This window comes from Nerophis lumbriciformis, linkage group LG27 (assembly GCF_033978685.3).
Source record: "Nerophis lumbriciformis linkage group LG27, RoL_Nlum_v2.1, whole genome shotgun sequence".
NCBI lineage: Eukaryota > Metazoa > Chordata > Actinopteri > Syngnathiformes > Syngnathidae > Nerophis > Nerophis lumbriciformis.
The window spans coordinates 13,851,682-13,873,454 of record NC_084574.2 but is presented as its reverse complement, the minus strand read 5'-3'; the positions used below and the strand labels follow the sequence as shown (position 1 = coordinate 13,873,454).

Genomic DNA, 21,773 nt, shown 5'->3' with positions numbered 1-21,773 from the left:
AAATTGCAGCCACGGTTCCGTCAGTCTACCCCAGGGCAGCTGTGGCCATGAAAGTAGCTTTCCACCACCAGGTGTGAATGATTGATGGGTTCTACATGTAAAGCGACTTTGGGTACTTAGAAAAGCGCTATATAAATTCCAGTTATTATTATTATTATTATTAAGTAGGAGAGGCGATGAGATTGAGAAGCTGGTGACACAGCAAAATGTAATGTTAAGCTCTATTTAACAGAGGAATAAAGCTTAACATTACACAGAAAAGACAGAAAACACATCATGTTCCCTTACTAACAAATTGTTTTTCCACTGATGACCTGTATTTTGTTGTTTAAAAGTAGCATCACACTCTTTGTGTTGATTGTATAGAAATGGACAGTGTTGAATTTCAGCATTCTTCTCAGTGATGCAAAACAATATCTGAAACTCTTTGTGTCACAACATGATGAAGGTCACGGATGGTACTAGAGAAGTATCTGACTGGCCGCTCCCTGATTAGTATCAGCCGCTCGCTCACATTACCAACTATCTTATAAGTCTAGACACAATCTAACTTCAATGAAACACAGACAGCATAAGCAGATGAGAATGGATTTACAGTAAATACACTTTATTGATCAGTAATTAAGTTTGATGTTGAGTGATTCATCTGACGTCTCTGATATTCTCCCCAGAGATTTGCGCCCCGCCATCCTCATGAGAGCAGTGGCATCATGAAATCACTCTACATTTTCCTGCTCCTCTACTTCCTGTGGGGCTGCTTTGGTAAGAGAAGATCAGCTTCTTTGTGATCGGTTGCTTTTCCTGCTCAATAAACACTGATTTGAGCAATTGGTTCAAATTTAATACAGTTTCCCATAAAACCTCATGGAAATAATCTGTTTCAACCCTTTTTAAAAAGGTATTTTTTAAGCAGCGTGTTAACATTTAACATTATACATGTATACGAATACAATTTCAAGGTAAAAACTGATTTTCAAGGTAAAAACTGATTTTCAAGGTAAAAACTGATTTTTAAGGCAAAAGTTGATTTTCAAGGCAAAAACTGATTTTCAAGGTAAAAAATGATTTTGAAGGTAAAAGATGATTTTCAAGGTAAAAAATTATTTTCAAGGTAAAAACTAAATTTTAAGGTAAAAACTGATTTTCAAGGTAAAAACTGATTTTCAAGCAAATACAGACACTTTTGAGTTTACAGTATAAAAATGATAATCGTTGATGATCATAAGTAAAATGTATAAAGTAAAACCTGATTTACGTAACTTTTATAGTGCAGTTTTTCAATGTCTATGTTTTGGGTGGATTCACTGAGACTGGTTTGGCGACTTAGACTCTAAGATCAATGCATTGCCGTATCTGCTCTTTTACCTGGTGGGTAAACAATAGCATAAAAAACACAAATAAATCGTGACACAGGATGTATACTGTGCTGAGTTTGTGCTCACTCTATTGATGGCAACAAAAGTTTTAAATCTAACAGATTTAATCATGCAAACCGTACATACATATTTTTCTATGAATCCTAAATGCACTGATTGATAATCATCTCATCAAGTATTTGTGTGTTTACCCTGAACAGAGCCATCAAGTCAACAAAGGTAAGATGAGAACTAATCTGTTGCATGTTTATTTTTTCCATAATTAAAATGTTACATCATCCTTTTTGTTTGTGTGTTCATTGCCTTGCAACACGGATGCAGAGATGAAACCTGCAACTCAACAGCACCCTGCTCCGTGAGTGAAGCAGAGCATTTTGCAGTAATGAAACATTGAGTGGAATGCTGTCTTTTCTGGTTTTTTTCCCTTTCACTTGATTCTTGATAAGACCAAAATCACGTAATACATACTGACTATCTGCTCTTTTTGGACAATCCATGTTAGTTTCATCTTTCTTTTCTGGTCAATGATGATGATTATTTTCTCCTAGGTACCAGATGCAGCGTCGGGCTTCCTCCAGTGCGTGGGCTTACCTGCATCAGATACCGGACGAGATCACTTGCGAAATCTGAAAGGAATGCTGGAAGCGGCAATGGACGTGTTCACCTTCATGGTAGGCTGGAATGATCACACCCATGCACAATCAAATTTTTGGTACATGACTAAAGGAATGTTGTTGCAAATTCTGACTTGACAAGTTCATTGTTCTTTATTGCGATTTCATAACATGGCGCAGGCAAACGATTTCTTTTGATCGTATGTTTGGTAGTTCATGCTAACCCACAATGACAGAGAAAGAAACATGCACGATATTGGTAGGTTTGTTTTTGTTTCTGATGACTGGTCATTTACATTTTAGTTAAATGAAATAAAAATGAAAATCCAACCATTTGGTTGATCGAGTTTCTGCTTTTTGAAATGAAAAAAGAACACTTTTTCAATTTTCAAAATCGCTTTATGTTTTTCAATTCCATTAATGAAAAGAAAATTCAGTGACCCAAAAAAACATTGTCCGTTTATAAAAATGTTTTCAAAATCCATTTCAAGATGCCAAGGTTGCCCAGAAGTAGATATCCGTACACATTGACTTGTAGGTCAACAGAGTAGAACACAATCAATCAATCAATCAATCAACCAAAGTTTATTTATATGGCCCTTAATCACAAGTGTCTCAAAGGGCTGCACAAGCCACAACGACATCCTTGGCTCAGATCCCACATCAGGGCAAGAAAAACTCAACCCAATGGGATACAATGAGATACCCTGGAGGGGACCGCAGATGTGGGGACCCTCCCCCCTGGGCGGCCGGTGCAATGGACGTCGAGTGGATCTAGTTAATAGTGTAAGAGTCCAGTCCATAGTGGGCCCAGCAGGGGATCATCTTGAGTGGAAACAAGTCAGCAGCACAGAGACGTCCCCAACTGATGCACAGATGAGTGGTCCACCCCGGGTCCCGACTTTGAACAGCTAGCGCTTCATCTGTGGTCGCTTAATTTCCTCTCTACGCAGGAGAGGGGGGCAGAGCAGAAAAGAGACGGCAGATCAACTGGTCTGAAAAGGGGGGTCTATTTAAAGGCAAGCGTATACAAATGAGTTTTAAGATGGGACTTAAATGCTTCTACTGAGGTAGGAAGCAAAAGGATTGATGGAGTCTAAATCAAGATTAAGTTATGGGATGTATTAGGCCCGTGTACCTTCTGTTCATTGTATTTCCCATTCTTAAATGCAAATCAAAAAACTAATTTTGGGCCATTTTTTCTATTTTCATTTCTGAAACAAAAGTTGGACAACTATTTAATGAGACTTTTTTAAAACGACAATAGGACTCCTTCTGAACAAAGATGCTACCGTTATGCTAAAAACATGCTAAATGCAAAGGAAAAGCAAATTTGTCATCACACAGATAACCAAGCATTTTGGCATTTTGGATGAACATATAGTCGATGTTTTTGTTTATCTGGAAAAATAAAAATCCATAAAAGTAAAACAGCACAAAATCCAATTTTATGGCAATATTTTAATGAAAATCAACCCTTTTTTGTTTGTTTTCAAATCTGCCATATATAATTTAAAAAAAAAATGGCCCTAATTTTGTTTTTGATTTGCGTTTCAGAATTGGAAATAGAATGAACGGAAGGTACATGGACCGTATTTGTTTTAACCTAGACAAACACCGATGCGGTACTTTTTTTTTTTACCTGCAATTAGCCAATGTCCACGGATATCTACTTCCCGGTAAACTTGTGTCTCAAATGGATACGCAAAAAACGAAAATGCCCCATATCCATTTTGTCCAATTTCCAATTGTGCACAAAATCAAAAATTTGAACAATAATTTATTATCTGTTTTTTTAATTTTGGGTCTGAAAACAAATATTGAAAAAACATTTAGCTATTTCTTGTTTTTATTTGTGGTTTAATTTTGGAAAAAATGAATAACTGGAAGGTACACAAACGGTCCGTGTCATTGTATTTCCAATTCTGAAACGCAAATCAAAAAATAAAATTTGGGTTGTTTTTCGATTTTTATTTTATATGGCAGATTTTAAAACAAACACAAAAAGGTTGATTTTCATTAAAATATTGCCATAAAATTGGATTTTGTGCTGTTTTCCTTTTATGGATTTACATTTTTCCAGATGGACACAAAAATCAAAAAGAATTGTTCATCCAAAATGCAAAAATGTGTGGTTATCTGTGCATGTTTTTAGCATAACGGTAACATCTTTGTTCAGCAGGCGTCTTATTTTCGTTTTAATAATGTGTCATTAAATAACGTTTGTTTCAGAAATGAAAATAGAAAAAAATGGTCCAAAATTTGTTGTTTGATTTGCATTTAAGAATTGGAAATAGAATGAACGGAAGGTACACGGACCCCGAACTATACATGTTTGTCAATCTGCAAAATCCTCACTGAAAATCAGTTGAAAATAACGACGATCAGTCGGAAAGACTCTGGAATATTCAGTTCAACATACTGTAGCAGCAAAACTTACAAAGTAGAGTCCCTTCTACTAAAACTAAATAGTAGCACTGATCACAAATAACACTTAGGTCACAGAGAAAGTAAAACTACCATATTTAGTCCAAAACAGGAGAATGAAACTACAAAATTGGAGTGCCAAACAATAAACCATGAAGGGAAAAAAGCAAAACCCAGACCCGAATTCTAACCTACCATTTTAACCCTTACAGAGCACTCTTGTAATACTTAAAACATTGGAACAAATCCAACAAATAATTGTTAGATTATTTAAAATTGTTTGTTACCACTATAAAATACAGTTGCTTTCAGTATATTTTATTACCGTATTTTCCTAACTACAATCCAGTACTTTTTTCCCAAGCTTTGAACTGTGGTTTATTGAAAAATGCGGCTAATCCATGAATACTTCTCCTCTAACGGATAATATTATGGAATGAATTAACCAAAGAAATCAAACTGTTCAAACGCGACGTGTTCACAAAGTGCAAGGAAGATGAATCCTGATAAACATTTTGAACTTTATTTAAAAAAGGACAAAATCTTACTGATGTCATTAAATATGAATAAACGCATCAATTACTTTTCTGTTTTATCAGCTGTTTTACTGCCGTGCCAAAGGCACAATTTGGAGACAATAAAGGTATAAACATTTATATAACTGAGGCTTATAGTCCGATGCAACTAATTTAACTTTTTTCATCTAAAATTTAGCTGGTGCGGCTTATTGTCCTGAAAATACGGTATATATTTTTTTCCTGTGTGATCCTTTACCTGTGATCTCTGATTGGCTGGTATAAATCACAATCTTCAGCTGCCTTATGTAATGTCCATCTTGACTTCAATTAATGTCACCCAATATGCCTTACTCTTTTTTTCTGCCAATCTCTTTTCAACTTTATCATCATTTTGCAGAGGTCCAGCACAGAAAGAGTGCCACTTTTCCACCTGCTGGCAAATATGACTTTGGACCCCGAAGCAGACCCCCTCCATAACGAGGCCCTGGTGAAGATGTGGCTGGAGGTCAAGATGAAACCATTGTTGAAATCCATTAACAGGCACATGCTGGCCTGTCTCAGCACCAAGAACTTCAGCTGCTCCGCCTACCAGACCGTGTATGTCGCCGTCCACGCTGTGACTCCTTCTTTCATGCCGACTGCCTTCTGAATCATCTGCATTTTCTTGCAGCGTGAAGGAGCTCAGCCACCATTTCTCTGAGATGATTCCTGAGAGACAACAATGGGTCTACTCATTCTTCATGTACCCGTTCCTGTCGGGAAATGGAGTAGCTGGTACAGTAATGCCTTTTAGTTCATTTCTTTCAACTCTAAGCTGAGAGTCCACACTTCCAACATGTTGATTGTTTTTATTTCTAATCCACTGTGGGGTTATATGAAAGCATAAATCATTCAAATTCATTCTTCCGTCCATTTCAAAAATCGCTGAAAAATGGTCGGTACAGCAGATTGTTCATCACTTAAACGGCAGCACCCCCTCTCTCCACGCCATGCAGTTTGGTTTCAGATCCAAGCAATCCACCGAAATGGATACATGCCTCCTTATTGAGAAAATATAATTATTTCTTGATAAGGGTGGAGTTGTAGGGGCGGTGTTTTTGGACTTCAGGAAAGCATTTAATACAGTAAATCATTCTGTTCTTCTTACCAAGCTCTCAAAATGTAACTTCTCTCAAAATGCTGTGAGCTGGATTGAATCAAATCTGCATGATCGGAAACAATCTGTATCAGTTAACAATTGCAGATCTGACTCTCTAAGGCTAACCTCCGGCGTCCCTCAGGGGTCAATATTAGGCCCTCTTTTATTTAGCCTCTATTTTAATGATTTGCCCACTATTTGTCCTGAAGCTGAATGCTTAATGTACGCAGATGACACAGTGTTCTTCGTTCATGGTCACACCAAAGACATTGTTGCTGCTAAACTCACTAAAACAATGTATTATGATCAGGGGCGCCGAAAAGGGGGGGTAAAGGAGTCGGATTCTAGGGGCCCATGATGGAGGGGGGCCCAGAGAGGCCCCTAATGATGATGAAATTATAATACAGAAAAATAATGACACTAAGTTATTAACTAACTTATAATCACATATGTTTTATTTTCCATGTCCTGGTAACAATACCTTTATTTGTTTTATTTTAATATTATTTAATATTATTTTAAATATTGTGGAGAGTAGGAGTGATTCTTAGACTTAAGAAAGTTGATAAATAGCTTTTATTCTTAAGTTTGAGAGTAGGACTAAATTTAGCAAATTCTCAGGACTTAAGTGTAAAATGGCACTCTAAGACGCTTGATAAATACGGCCCCTGTGGTGCAGCAAATAAATGACTCAAAATGAATTCCATTGTATTCAGAGTGCTCAGTTCTTCCCCTACTGTACATGTCAACTGTGATGCTGTTCTTCTTTCAAAAATATGGTAATGATAGTCAAAAATACCATTAAAATGCATAATTGTATGTAAAATAGCATCAAAAAATGTTGCCGCTGTGTTGGGGGCCCTGTAAAGATTATTTTCATGGGGCCCAAAATCCCTAGCGGCGCCCCTGATTATGTTACAACTTGCTTGCAGGAGTGCTGTCTGTAGCTAAGCCTTTCTAAAAGTGTAGGCATGTATGTAACTAAAACAAAAAAAATATCATCTGACCCCAACATACATATCAATTGAGAAAGAATACAAATTCCACGTCCCACTGGGGTGAGTTTTTCATTGCCCTTATGTGGGCTCTGTACCGAGGATGTCGTTGTGGTTTATGCAGCCCTTTGAGACACTTGTGATTTAGGGCTATATAAATAAACATTGATTAATTGATTGATGGAAATTGTCAGCCAATATAAATATCTTGGGTTAATAATAGTTCCAGAGCTTTCCTTTTAAAGCCCATATTGGCAAATTGTGTAAAATAATCAAGTTTAATCTCACAAATGTTCGTGCAATTCGAAATGAAATTTCAACTGAAGCTGCAAAATTGTATTTGCATTCGATGATTTTCAGCCACTTAAACTATTGCCTTACCAGCTGGTCTGAGGCTGGTCAGAGTTAAAAAAAAACAAAAAAACATTGGAAATCTTGTACAAACAAGCAATTAAAGTGATGGATAAATGACTTTATACATCCAAGGAATGTGGATATTTAACTGCACAATTAGGGACTTTCTCTAACGCTATATTGTTACATTTTGTCATTAATGTACAAACCCCGTTTCCATGAGTTGGAAAATTGTGTTAGATGTAAATATAAACGGAATACAATGATTTGCAAATCCTTTTCAACCCATATTCAATTGAATGCACTACAAAGACAAGATATTTGATGTTCAAACTCATAAACTTTATTTTTTTTTGCAAACAATAATTAACTTAGAATTTCATGGCTGCAACACGTGCCAAAGTAGTTGGGAAAGGGCATGTTCACCACTGTGTTACATGGCCTTTCCTTTTAACAACACTCAGTAAACGTTTGGGAACTGAGGAGACACATTTTTTAAGCTTCTCAGGTGGAATTTTTTCCCATTCTTGCTTGATGTACAGCTTAAGTTGTTCAACAGTCCGGGGGTCTCTGTTGTGGTATTTTAGGCTTCATAATGCGCCACACATTTTCAACTAGAGACAGGTCTGGTCTACAGGCAGGCCAGTCTAGTACTCGCACTCTTTTACTATGAAGCCACGTTGATGGCTTGGCATTGTCTTGCTGAAATAAGCAGGGGCGTCCATGGTAACGTTGCTTGGATGGCAACATATGTTGTATGTACCTTTCAGCATTAATGGCGCCTTCACAGATGTGTAAGTTACCCATGCCCTGGGCACTAATACACCCCCATACCATCACAGATGCTGGCTTTTCAACTTTGCGCCTATAACAATCCGGATGGTTCTTTTCCTCTTTGGCCCGGAGGACACGACGTCCACAGTTTCCAAAAATAATTTGAAATGTGGACTCGTCAGACCACAGAACACTTTTCCACTTTGTATCAGTCCATCTTAGATGAGCTCAGGCCCAGCGAAGCCGACAGCGTTTCTGGGTGTTGTTGATAAACGGTTTTCGCCTTGTATAGGAGAGTTTTAACTTGCACTTACAGATGTAGCGACCAACTGTAGTTAATGACAGTGGGTTTCTGAAGTGTTCCTGAGCCCATGTGGTGATATCCTTTACACACTGATGTCGCTTGTTGATGCAGTACAGCCTGAGGGATCGAAGGTCACAGGCTTAGCTGCTTACGTGCAGTGATTTCTCCAGATTCTCTGAACCCTTTGATGATATTACAGACCGTAGATGGTGAAATCCCTACATTCCTTGCAATAGCTGGTTGAGAAAGGTTTTTCATAAACTGTTCAACAATTTGCTCACGCATTTGTTGACAAAGTGGTGAGCCTCGCCCCATCCTTGTTTGTGAATGACTGAGCGTTTCATGGAATCTACTTTTATACTCAATCATGGCACCCACCTGTTCCCAATTTGCCTGTTCACCTGTGGGATGTTCCAAATAAGTGTTTGATGAGCATTCCTCAACTTTATCAGTATTTATTGCCACTTTTCCCAACTTCTTGGTCACGTGTTGCTGGCATCAAATTCTAAAGTTAATGATTATTTGCAAAAAAAAAAAATGTTTATCAGTTTGAACATCAAATATGTTGTCTTTGTAGCATATTCAATTGAATATGGGTTGAAAATGATTTGCAAATCATTGTATTCCGTTTATATTTACATGTAACACAATTTCCCAACTCATATGGAAACGGGGTTTGTACATGTTTCACACTCCAGACTTTTGAACGATGGAATGTATGATTTATTAGCATACGGTTTCACGCGAGGATGTCAAATGAATCTGAATGTGAATAATGGATTCCAGCCTCGACAAAATTCCTATTTTAGTGAAGGTTTGTACACTTTGGACACAATATAAAGTGCTTTAGAGCAGTGGTCCCCAACCCCCAGGCCGCGGCCCGGTACCGGTCCGTGGATCGATCGGTACTGGGCTGCACAAGAAATAATTTGTTATTTCCTTTTTATTCATTATCCGAGCCCACCCAGGAACGCTTACTTTTTACCATGAATCGATTTACGTGGACCCCGACTTGAACAAGTTGAAAAACTTATTCGGGTGTTACCATTTAGTGGTCGATTGTACGAAATATGTACTGAACTGTGCAATCTACTAATCAAAGTTTCAATCAATCAATCAAAAACGATGTTTTATTTTGAAAATACTTTTTTATTTTGAAAAATGACCGGATTCTCTCAGTTATATCTTGGTCATTTAAGCGCCAAAATTTAACCCAGCTAGCAAAATGAGTAAAAAACAGACGTCTTTGGAAAGTTTCTTTGCGAAGGGGAAAAGGCACGGCGAAGAGAGAGAAGAACAGCCTACGACTTCCAACAAAAAGAAAGCTTTTAATAGACAATACCAGGAGCCATACTTGAAATATGGATTTATCGCAACAGGTGAACAAGCCCGCTCAGCAAACATTAGCGGGGATTTTGTGTGAGACTGAGCCTGCGCCTTCATTCACCAAGCTGGTGCACCATCACCTGTCTGTGCTTTTAAAAGAGTTCGAGCACTATATTTCCCAACTTCAAAGGACCCACGAACTGCCAAAGAATGGATCCGCGACCCATTTGTCGACAAAGCAGGTGAATCCAGCGTGTCTGTGCACGAAGGAGATCAACTGCTGGAGATCGCAAATGACGGCAGCCTTAAAAGTGTGTTTAAAACAACAATATTCTGGATTAAAGTCATGGCAGAATACCCCGAGATCGCCACCACAGCACTGAAAAACCCTGTTGCCATTTCCGACATCCCATCTGTGTAAAGCGGGATTTTCTGCAGTTGACAGCCACCAAAACAAAACAGCGGAGCAGACTGGACATAAGCGACACACTTGGGGGTGTCTTTGTCTCCCATTACCCCCAGTTAGGACCGTATCGTTGCAGAGAAACAAGCTCAGGGCTCCCATTGATTTAGCGTTACGGTGAGTTAAACTTCTCATGCACTTTATATTCGTTTTTTAATGTTGTATCTGCATTTTATTTTGAAGGCATGTAAACGTTACCATAGCAACCAAAATCAGAGAGCGTTACAGTGGTCGACAACAGAGGGGGGAGAGGAGAGCTTGAGAGTCTGGGGCACACAAACATGCAGGAGGCTTATCTGATTTTTCAAAAGGGCAACTTTATTTCAGCTGTTGAAAAATAACATTTATAAAGAAAGTAGTGTGGAATTGCTGGTTCTTGTCATTTATATATTTTTCCACGTGATTGTGTATGTACGTAATGGGCTAAGTACACAGTGGATTCACGTTTATTATTAATTCATAACAATCAACGCCCCCCGTCGCCCATCATTCAATCAATCAATCAATCAATGTTTATTTATATAGCCCTAAATCACAAGTGTCTCAAAGGGCTGCACAAGCCACAACGACATCCTCGGTACAGAGCCTACATAAGGGCAAGGAAAAACTCACAACCCCAATGGGACGTCGATGTGAATGACTATGAGAAACCTTGGAGAGGACCGCATATGTGGGTAACCCCCGCCCCTCTAGGGGAGACCGGATGAAATGGACGTCGAGTGGGTCTGACATAATATTGTGAAAGTCCAGTCCATAGTGGATCTAACATAATAGTGAGAGTCCAGTCCATAGTGGGGCCAGCAGGAGACCATCTCGAGCGGAGACGGGTCAGCAGCGCAGAGATGTCCCCAACCGATGCACAGGCGAGCAGTCCACCCCGGGTCCCGACTCTGGACAGCCAGCACTTCATCCATGGCCACCGGACCTGTGTCCCCCCCTCCACAAGGGAGAGGGGGGCAGAGGAGAAAAGAAAAGAAACGGCAGATCAACTGGTCTAAAAAGGGGGTCTATTTAAAGGCTAGAGTATACAAATGAGTTTTAAGATGGGACTTAAATGCTTCTACTGAGGTAGCATCTCTAACTGTTACCAGGAGGGCATTCCATAGTACTGGAGCCCCAATAGAAAACGCTCTATAGCCCGCAGACTTTTTTTGGGCTCTGGGAATCACCAATAAGCCGGAGTTCTTTGAACGCAGATTTCTTGCCGGGACATTCGCCCCCCCCCCCCCCCCCCTGTCCTTCATATGAGCTGCTCTTCCAACACGCGCGCACACAAATAAGTCCCTATGGTGCCCTTACAATCAATCAGAAATCACAGAAATCCTTAACTTTAACAACCATATTGCTACAATAAAATCCACTTACATTAACATCGGCAAAGGAGGAGCTGACGAGAAAGGAGCAGAATGACAGAGGGGAAAAAAGAGATCAGGGGTGAAGGGCTGTTTGTGTAAAATGAGTCTGCTTTGGCATTTCTTTCCAGAAAAGTCCGGTCTCGTCACAATTAAAACTTGCTGTGCCACGAAGCCTGCTTTATACTTGTGAGCGCCATTCAAGTACTCCTTGCAAATATATATATATATTTTTTTGTTAACGCTACAGCGATTCCCTTCTTTATTCCACGCTGGTCTGTTGTCTTTTTGGGACTCATAGTTGGCAAAATGGACAAAATGTAGATGGCGCCGCCTCCCCACAAACTTGGCTGCGACCTGCTTTTTGTCTTTCGGCGGGACACAAAATGAATGAAACTTTTGTACACAGAGACATGGTTTGCACACGGAGGCACATTTGGCTCGATCGAAAAGTTCATGAATCGAAAAGTTTGCAATTAGATGGGTTCGTAAATTGACGTTCCACTGTTCGTTAAATGGCAAAATAAAAACAAATGTAGCCTTATTTAGCATAACGATTGTACTCACATGTAAGATTATTTCAATGCGCGACTACAGTTCCCCATTCCTTGGATTCATATGCATGTGCAGATGCATGAATTCCACTAGGGCAGTGGTTCTCAAATGGGGGTACGCGTACCCCTGGGGGTACTTGAAGGTATGCCAAGGGGTACGTGAGATTTTTTTTAAATATTCTAAAAATAGCAACAATTCAAAAATCCTTTATAAATATAAATAAAAACCTATCTTTTTTTCCAAATAGTTCAAGAAAGACCACTACAAATGAGCAATATTTTGCACTGTTATACAATTTAATAAATCAGAAACTGATGACATAGTACTGTATTTTACTTCTTTATCTCTTTTTTTCAACCAAAAATGCTTTGCTCTGATTAGGGGGTACTTGAATTTAAAAACATTTCACAGGGGGTACATCACTGAAAAGGTTGAGAACCACTGCACGAGGGAATACATGTCGCCAGAACACCTGATCTAACTTCTTTCTCTTTAACCTAATACAAGCATCATGAACAGGTTAAATTTAAAATAAATTGTACGTAAAATTTTAAAGAAGATTAAAAAATGTTTTTATTTTATCAACTTTTTTCATCTATTCTGTCTTCTATAGATAATATTGACACAGATGGTACAGTCAAAGCATGGCTGCTGTGTGTAAGGGTGTTCCACAAAGATGGGGCAGGAGTGTAAAGATAAACACTCACTTTTTCTTACTGTTGTGTTAAAAACAATCTTTCTGCAGTGTATTTTATACGTCACGCTAGGCAAAGGCAAAAGTAGATAAATGTTTGTGGTTTTGTCACGGCTATGATATGGAATCTCTCTGTAAAAAAGAGCGTTTAAACTGTCCATGAATGTCGGGAAAAGCCACCGTTTTTCTGCCTTTGCATTGTTCTGTCTAAAAAGGTGTCAACACTGAAAAAGGAGTGGAGAAAGTTCGGCTTTTTAACAAACAGCATGTACAAATTGTGTGTGATCTGTGTGGGAGGGCCTTTTAACTATCTGTAAAAGCTGTAAAACTTTTTTTACGTTCTTTTTTTTAAAAAGCATCAACCTGTAGAAGGGTGGACAACTTTAAGGTTTTTCACGCTGTGTGGCAATTTTGCGGTATCTCAATCAATCAATCAAAGTTTATTTATATAGCCCTTAATCACAAGTGTCTCAAAGGGCTGCACAAGCCACAACGACATCCTCATTTATGGAGATATCTATTGACGTCACAACTGGAAAAAACATCACAAACGACCCGTTTAGAGAAAGTATGAAGGAAGGCAAGATTTTTTTATAAATATTTCCACCATGCCTCCATGGTTTATTTTCACATTTTTGGGACTTATGCAGATGCCAAATACACAAAAGCAGGTACAACAAACAATTGGTTTTGCATTACAGGTTACCTTTAAAGGCAGATTTTTTTCATCAGTTTTTGTTGCCTTTCCATGCAGGTTGTGTACATCCAAACGAGAGCAGTGAAGACTGGCTGTTGAAGAATTTTGGTGCCTTCAGTGTTATGGCCAGAATGAACGACCTCTCGACAATCAACATCATCTTCGATGGCGTGAGTCCTGTTGTCCGTCCTTTCGCTTTGGGTTTACTTATTTCCATCCTTCATGCCTCCATCTCTTTTCTGCACACAGCTGGAAGTTCTTAACCTGCTGTCCTCGCAGCAGAAGGCCGAGCTGCTTTTGAGGCCCGAGGTGGGAGGTTTGAGCAACGGCTCTCTTCACCTCGTATTCCACAGTTTGATGGCAGATGGCCCACCGGGCATCTATGGAGGAAACCACAACCGGACCGGGCCCGGGCATTCGTATCCTCCCCCGCCCACTGACAGCCCATATTTACCAGCATCCCCTCACAACAGCCTGGGGGAGGTCTGCTCTACTACGGTCTAGCACTGCTACTCTCAATAAAACTGTTTGTTTGCATAACTGTTGATGCTCTCCCACCACCAGGTGATCAGAGGCATCATGATGGCTGTCAAACCCATCGGCAGCTTCGTTCATGATTTTGTGTGGTTCACCAAACAGGTACAAACATTCATTCATTATGATTGTAGCATACTCAATTTTAAATTTTGAAAACTATTTTTTTAGTAATACATACAGTAAGTCACATCAGGATACTTTACTTAGTAATAAGTACTATAACAAAACTTTAAAGCTTTTTAATTAAGGGCCGTTACTGTATGGCTGCCCATGATAGTATTACAAAATTGTTTATGCATTTGATTTTTTTTTAAAGGGGAACATTATCACAATTTCAGAATTGTTAAAACCATTAAAAATCAGTTCCCAGTGGCTTATTATATTTTTCGAAGTTTTTTTCAAAATTTTACCCATCACGCAATATCCCTAAAAAAAGCTTCAAAGTGCCCGATTTTAACCACCCGTCCATTTTCCTGTGACGTCACATAGTGAAGCCAACACAAACAAACATGGTGGAAAGAACAGCAAGCTATAGAGACATTAGCTCGGATTCAGACTCGGATTTCAGCGGCTTAAGCGATTAAACAGATTACGAATGTATTGAAACGGATGGTTGTAGTGTGGAGGCAGGTAGCGACATTAGCTCGGATTCAGACTCGGATTTCAGCGGCTTAAGCGATTCAACAGATTAAGAATGTATTGAAACGGATGGTTGTAGTGTGGAGGCAGGTAGCGAAAACGAAATTGAAGAAGAAACTGAAGCTATTGAGCCATATCGGTTTGAACCGTATGCAAGCGAAACCGACGAAAACGACACGACAGCCAGCGACACGAGAGAAAGCGAGGACGAATTCGGCGATCGCCTTCTAACCAACGATTGGTATGTGTTTGTTTGGCATTAAAGGAAACTAACAACTATGAACTAGGTTTACAGCATATAAAATACATTTGGCAACAACATGCACTTTGAGAGTGCAGACAGCCCAATTTTCATCAATTAATATATTCTGGAGACATACCCTCATCCGCGCTCTTTTCCTGAAAGCTGATCTGTCCAGTTTTGGAGTTGATGTCAGCAGGCCAGGGAAGCTAGGGTCGATAGGGGGTTTAGCTCGATCGTCTGCGGGAACAAACTGCCGCCATTGCTTGCCGTGCTACCGAGGTCCTTTGTCCCTGAATTGCTCACACACTCCGGCAGATTCAATGGGGGTCTGGCGGCAGATTTCTTTGACTTTATCGTTGGAAATGCATCTGCTTTGAGTGTCGCAGGATATCCACACATTCTTGCCATCTCTGTCGTAGCATAGCTTTCGTCGGTAAAGTGTGCGGAACAAACGTCCAATTTCTTGCCACTTTCGCATCTTTGGGCCACTGGTGCAACTTGAATCCGTCCCTGTTCGTGTTGTTGCACCCTCCGACAACACACCGACGAGGCATGATGTCTCCAAGGTACGGAAAACAGTCGAAAAAACGGAAAATAACAGAGCTGATTTGACTCGGTGTTTGAGAAAATGGCGGATTGCGTCCCGATGTGACACCACGTTGTGACGTCATCGCTCCGTGAGCGAATATTAGAAAGGCGTTTAATTCGCCAAAATTCACCCATTTAGAGTTCGGAAATCGGTTAAAAAAATATATGGTCTTTTTTCTGCAACATCAAAGTATATATTGATGCTTACATAGGTCTGGTGATAATGTTGCCCTTTAAGGTACACTTTAAAAAAAAAAGGTATTTCTGGCAACTGAGCTACTTATTTTTACAGTAAAATCTATTGTCATATTTACAGTAAACAATTTAAAGGATATCTTGCTTTAAAATCACGAGTCAAGCAATTATTTAAGCATTTATTTGTATCTTAACAAAAACATAATACAATATTTGTTGCAATATTCAGAAGTTACGCAAATGCATGCAGTCCATGTTTTTTTTTTTTACTGTCAAAATGCAGTACATTTAGTGAGAGAAGACGAAGTACTTAATTGACGCTTATTATTTACAGACTTTCTCGGGCCATATAAACACAAAAAGATTTTGAAGTATTATAATTTCCCCCCAAAAAATTATGGATGTGAATGTATTGGTTTGTATATAGCGTATCTTACTCGTATAAGTAATACAAAATAATTAAATAAATAAGTAAAAGGATGTATTGATAAGAATATATGGTAAACAATACTTTTTTAGTAAGCTTAACAGAGCTCTCAACTCAAACCCTTGTATCTCAAATCAGCGTAGCTTCTTCCTCTCAGCACTGTCCTTCACACACACTTTCTTCCTTCCCATGGTTGGAAAACAAAGTTAATATCTAGCTATAAGCTATCGCATGTAAGTAAGAGTGGATGTTTTCGACAGATCTTACGGTATTCACTGTGACATTTTTTCCACGCCAACTAATGGTGGGGATGCTTGTATCTCAAATGTTTCCTTGCAACTGAAAGCACAACAATTAGCCCACAGACAGCTCTTATCTGAAGACACTCTTAGGTTGGGGAACGCTTAAATTGAGTTACCACTGTATTTAAGTAACTTTATTACGATTATTATTTGTAATGACGGATTTGAATATAACAATAATGTTTATAATAATGATAATAAATAAATAAAGGTTATCAATGATTTTTCTTACCCAATAAATGTATCATTCCTACATTCGTACAAAAATATAAATGTTCATCTTCCAGAGGAACGTGTCTGAAATAAGAGGCAGCACTATGACGCAGTTCTTTCTCAATTGGACACTGGCGGAGATGGCCAGTATTTACAAACCAAGGGATCCTCCGCAACCACTTGATCCCGTGGAGACGCCGGAATGCAACACGACAGAGATAGAGGACTGGTACCTACGTGTGGTGATGCCCGTTCTGCGGAGGTTCTCCAAGGACGACCAGTCCCTGAGGAGTCCCCGCCTCAAGCTCGCCTTCTGTTACATGTAGTAAGTCCAGCTTTTATTAGCGCCACCTGGAGCCTAGAAACATAATCATTGTAACTATCTTTTAGATCTTTGATTCTAGAGAGAATTTTAAACTGTTAAACTGCAACGTTTAATTTAGTTTATACCTTTTTAATAATTTTCCTGACACCGTTCTTGTAAAATTGCAACATATCCTTTTGTAACATATTGACTTCTTTCTTGTAACAGTATTTCATACGCGTAAAATGACGTCTTTTTTTATTTGTATTGCACCTGTATTTTTGTTATGATACGACTTTATTTTTGTAAAATGAGTGACTCTTTGCAGTATTTTCAAAGCGTTCTCATAAAATATTAACACTTTACTAGTCATATTTTGACTATTGTCAAAAAATATTTGCTATATAGTAAGAATAATGTTGCAATTTTTGCTGTTGTAAAATGATCGTATATTGTAATTCTAGAGGTACAGGCCAATAGTTTGGACACACATTCTCATTCAATGTGTTTTCTTTATTTGCATGACAATTTACATTGGAGATTGTCACTGAAGGCATCAAAACTATGAATGAACACATGTGGAGTTATGTACTTTACAAAAAAAGCTGAAATAACTGAAAACATGTTGTCTATTCTATCCATCCATCCATTTTCTACCGCTTATTCCCTTTGGGGTCGCGGGGTCGCTAGTTTCTACAAAATAGCCACCCTTTGCTCTGATTACTGCTTTGCACACTCTTGGCATTCTCTGGATGAGCTTTAAGAGGTAGTCACCTGAAATGGTGTCATAAGGTCTTTGGCCTCCACAAGGTATCTTTAATAAGTTATACTTTATCTTGTCTTGCAGCAAAATGGATCACCATATTGACTATGAAATTGATGAAGTCCAGGATGTGTGCAGTGTCACTCTCAATGGGAATCCTTGTGGGGTAAAACATTGTTTTCTTATTATACTTTACAGTATACCAGGGCTATTCAACTATATAATGAAGAGGGCCGCGGTTTCAAGAGCCCAAAGTCTCAGGGGGCAGACATCAAAATGTGGATGTTTCTTTAGAAAGTGCCTCTGCAGGTTATGTTCCTTTGAGACTGTGTTTACTTTTTTACAAGGTAAACACATCAGCCTTCACACTGCACTGTCAATAAATTAATTATTCTGCCCTCGCTACTTGTTTCCAGCGTGTGCAGCGAGACCTATGAAGAAACATTTTTGTTGATGATCGATATTCCTTCTTTGGAAATATTTTTCTTCCTCAGTTTTATTTCTTTATACATCACCCTTTATTTAGGTTTGTAAGACTGAAAATATAAACATTACAAAAGTATAACGTCCATTGTGTATTTACATACATAATGTCCATTGTGTATGTGACATAAATAAAATAGAAGGTTTAGTGTTAATATACACAGCAAACATTGCACACATTTGGTTTACCATGATTAAACCTAAAGTGTAGCTTTATCGCCCTCTGCTGGTCAAATTCACCAGTTTTGATCGCCAGAGTTAAAAAGCCAAAAACAACAAGACCACAAATACAAAAGCGTCACAAAGTCAGCAATTTCAATAGATTCATACTTGTCCAGTCACTGTTAAAAGTCAGATTTTCAGGGTCGATAGTGCCATCTTCTACTCACCCACTGCCACTTCAATGTGACGCAATATCATGATGTTGTTTTATAAGGCAAGCATTGAATCTGTCGTCCGTTATGTCATCTCTAACCTGACTCTCGCCAGATCCTTGTAGTTTGCTGAGCTCCACACAAGGATCTGGGACTTCTCAATAGGAGATGTATTTCAGAATCAATCAATCAATCAATCAATCAATTTTTATTTATATAGCCCTAAATCACAAGTGTCTCAAAGGGCTGCACAAGCCACAACGACATCCTTGGTACAGAGCCCACATAAGGGCAAGGAAAAAGTCACCCCAGTGGGACGTCGATGTGAATGACTATGAGAAACCTTGGAGAGGACCGCATATGTGGGTAACCCCCCCCCCCCCCACCCCCCCACCCCACCCCCCACCCCCCCTCTAGGGGAGACAAGGAAGGCGGGGCCTTGTAAAAAAAATCATTGTTTGTGACTGGATAAACCACTTGTCCGTTATCTTGAATGACGTGCTACTTCAACCACTCACTTGGTTTGGAAATATGTCTGTCAAACTCAAAACCCAACTTCACAACCTTATCAAGAGGGCTGGTAAAATAATTGGCATGCCCCCTTGTTCCCTTCAAGAAATATTTTCGACAAGACCGTGAGCAAGCAGGATCTTAAAATCACCCATGACCCACACCATATACTTCATAGTGAAATTGTGTTGATGCCAAATGGTAAATGGTACAGAACAGCAACATACAAACTCAACAGGTATACATTTTCCTTAGTCTTGCTGGCAATCAAAGCACTTCACAACAGAGAACTACTGTAATAACCGGATGCAATAATAAGGAGTGCAATATTGGGATAGTGCAATATTGGGATAGTGCAATACGGGAGGTGTGCAACACGGGGGGAGTGTAATGTGTGATCTCATACCTAACTGATATACCTGCGCACTGTTCACTGTCGTCACTGTATGTATGTATGTATGTATGTAAAACGCTGTGTCTTGATGTCCAAGACAAATTTCTCCCCGGAGACAATAAAGCTAATTATTATTATTATTGTTATATGCTTAGTCGCGGGAGTACTGCATACGTGATAAACCCTATTTTGAATGGTTTTATCAAGCATATTTGTGTGTTGTTCGGCGGGCCAAATTAAAAGCTTTGGTGGGCCGCCATTTGAATGTACCTGCTGTGTATCATTAATCAAGGCCATTGTATTCTCAGGGCATTGAATCGATTGCAACAGGACTATTCATATTGTTTTAGAAGACGTTTGTCTCTCATATGAACAGGCTTCATCAGTTCATGCTTACAAACTTAGATAGGACAGCTCTAGTCTGAGGTGATGGTTTTGCTCTAATGTGGTGCGTACAGCCGCTTTTAGTAGACATCTGTTAGCACAACTACAGTCGTATTACGTAGCATTTCATTAACTCGTATTAATGGTCACAGAACCGAAAGTTCTTGTATTGTATTCCTCATCCCTGTGTCGTCATTGTCGCCTGCAGATGACGGACGCGGTAGAAAACGTGGCCCACATTATGCACTGTGCCGCTAAAACCAACCTGACTCTGACTGAGGGGAACATTATGAGGCTGATTTTGGAGTTGACGAACCGCCTCAACTTACTGATCAATGAGTTTGCCACAGCAGTGAGTCTAAAAAACTCTATACAAGTGATTTCCATGCAGATTATGGCCAAATATGAGACATATCACTGATTCTTTTTGTGTTTGCAGAACTTCGCAGAGGTGTCGTATGACTTCAGGCATATCTTTGAAGAAGCTAACGCTGTCATGGAAAACCTGGAAGACCCGGAGTTCATTACCATGTGGTTCTATGTAAAGTTGATGCCCCTCCTGCCCAAAATTCCCAATGACTTGCTTTTCTGCCTCAGCAACAAGAACTTCTCGTGTCCTGCCTACCAAACTATGTGAGTTGACAGATTTTTTCCTTACTGTGATGAAACATTGACGAAGAGCTATTTGAAAATTTGCCCTATGATAACACTTGACCAAGGACAGATCCAATATACTGTACATAGATGGCTCACTAATATTAGTAATAAATAATAATGTGGAATATTCTGCTCTATTTGTGCAGTGTTGCTCTCCTTAGCCAACACATGAGTGACTGGGAATCCAGTTCAGTGTACCATCCCGATTCAGTGTACCATTCCGATTCAGAGTACCGCCAAAACATCTACAGTACCTTCATCTACCGCTTCATGAAGAGATCTTCTGGACTTCATCACAACATGTCCGGTTGGTAAACAAAACAAATGTTCTGTGCTTATTTTGATATGGTAAAAAAAAAAACCCAGGAACAATACAGATTATGCAAAGGATATTAGGAGTGTGTGTGACTCTTTGAATACCTAACGATTCGATCCGAATCATCCAATTCAGATTCCTGGGGTGATGATTCGATTCAGAATCGATTCTCAATTGAACACGATTTTGGATTCAAACCAATTCTCGCAACGTATTATTTCATATAATAATTATAATAAATAAACCTTATTTCAAAACCGGTTATAGATAAGAAAAGCTCCATTGTGACTTAGACTTAGACAAACTTTATTGATCCACAAGGGAAATTGTTCCACACAGTAGCTCAGTTTCAAAGGATGGAAAGGATAATGCAAGTAGTAAGTACACTAAAAATGTACTATAGTAGCATTATAAAATATAACATATAACATATACTGATATAGTAACATATAATATATACTGATATAGTATATTATTATATTATATTATATTTCTATATAATATATACAATATGTAACAAATCCCAATTACCATGTACAATATTACAGTATATGTAACAACTGCAGCAAAAAAGAAAAAAGGGCAGCATGAAATAGAGAATAGATCCAGCAGAAAATATACATTATAAACAAAGAGAGGTAGCTAACAGAAGCAGTCAGGTAATAGACAGATATCATCTATTCGCTGTATGGTGAGTGATTATACAGCTGGATAGAGTGCGGAATGAACGAGTTCTTGAATCAAACACTGTGGGAACGAAGCTGAAGGAGCCTGTTGGAGTATGAGCTCCGCTGTCCCTCAATTAGTGGGTGGGCAGGATTGTCCATGACGGCGAGCAGTTTTTCCAGTGTCCTCC

At 39.0% G+C, this 21,773-nt stretch overlaps 1 protein-coding gene across 3 annotated transcripts in view; it reads left to right on the top strand.

Annotated features, from left to right (window-relative positions):
* Positions 1-21,773, top strand: part of LOC133570131 (uncharacterized) — a 79,571-nt gene that overhangs the window by 6,255 nt on the left and 51,543 nt on the right. For all 3 annotated transcript variants that reach the window (XM_061922821.2, XM_061922822.2, XM_061922823.2), the window contains 14 exons: positions 672-762; positions 1,577-1,595; positions 1,698-1,731; positions 1,925-2,047; positions 5,333-5,532; positions 5,606-5,709; positions 13,645-13,757; positions 13,837-14,070; positions 14,152-14,226; positions 16,807-17,057; positions 17,884-17,965; positions 20,153-20,296; positions 20,384-20,577; positions 20,748-20,908. In XM_061922821.2, coding sequence (XP_061778805.2) covers positions 711-762; positions 1,577-1,595; positions 1,698-1,731; positions 1,925-2,047; positions 5,333-5,532; positions 5,606-5,709; positions 13,645-13,757; positions 13,837-14,070; positions 14,152-14,226; positions 16,807-17,057; positions 17,884-17,965; positions 20,153-20,296; positions 20,384-20,577; positions 20,748-20,908 — 1,786 coding nt within the window. In that variant the 5' untranslated portion in view covers positions 672-710. The remainder of the gene's footprint in view (positions 1-671; positions 763-1,576; positions 1,596-1,697; positions 1,732-1,924; positions 2,048-5,332; positions 5,533-5,605; positions 5,710-13,644; positions 13,758-13,836; positions 14,071-14,151; positions 14,227-16,806; positions 17,058-17,883; positions 17,966-20,152; positions 20,297-20,383; positions 20,578-20,747; positions 20,909-21,773) is intronic.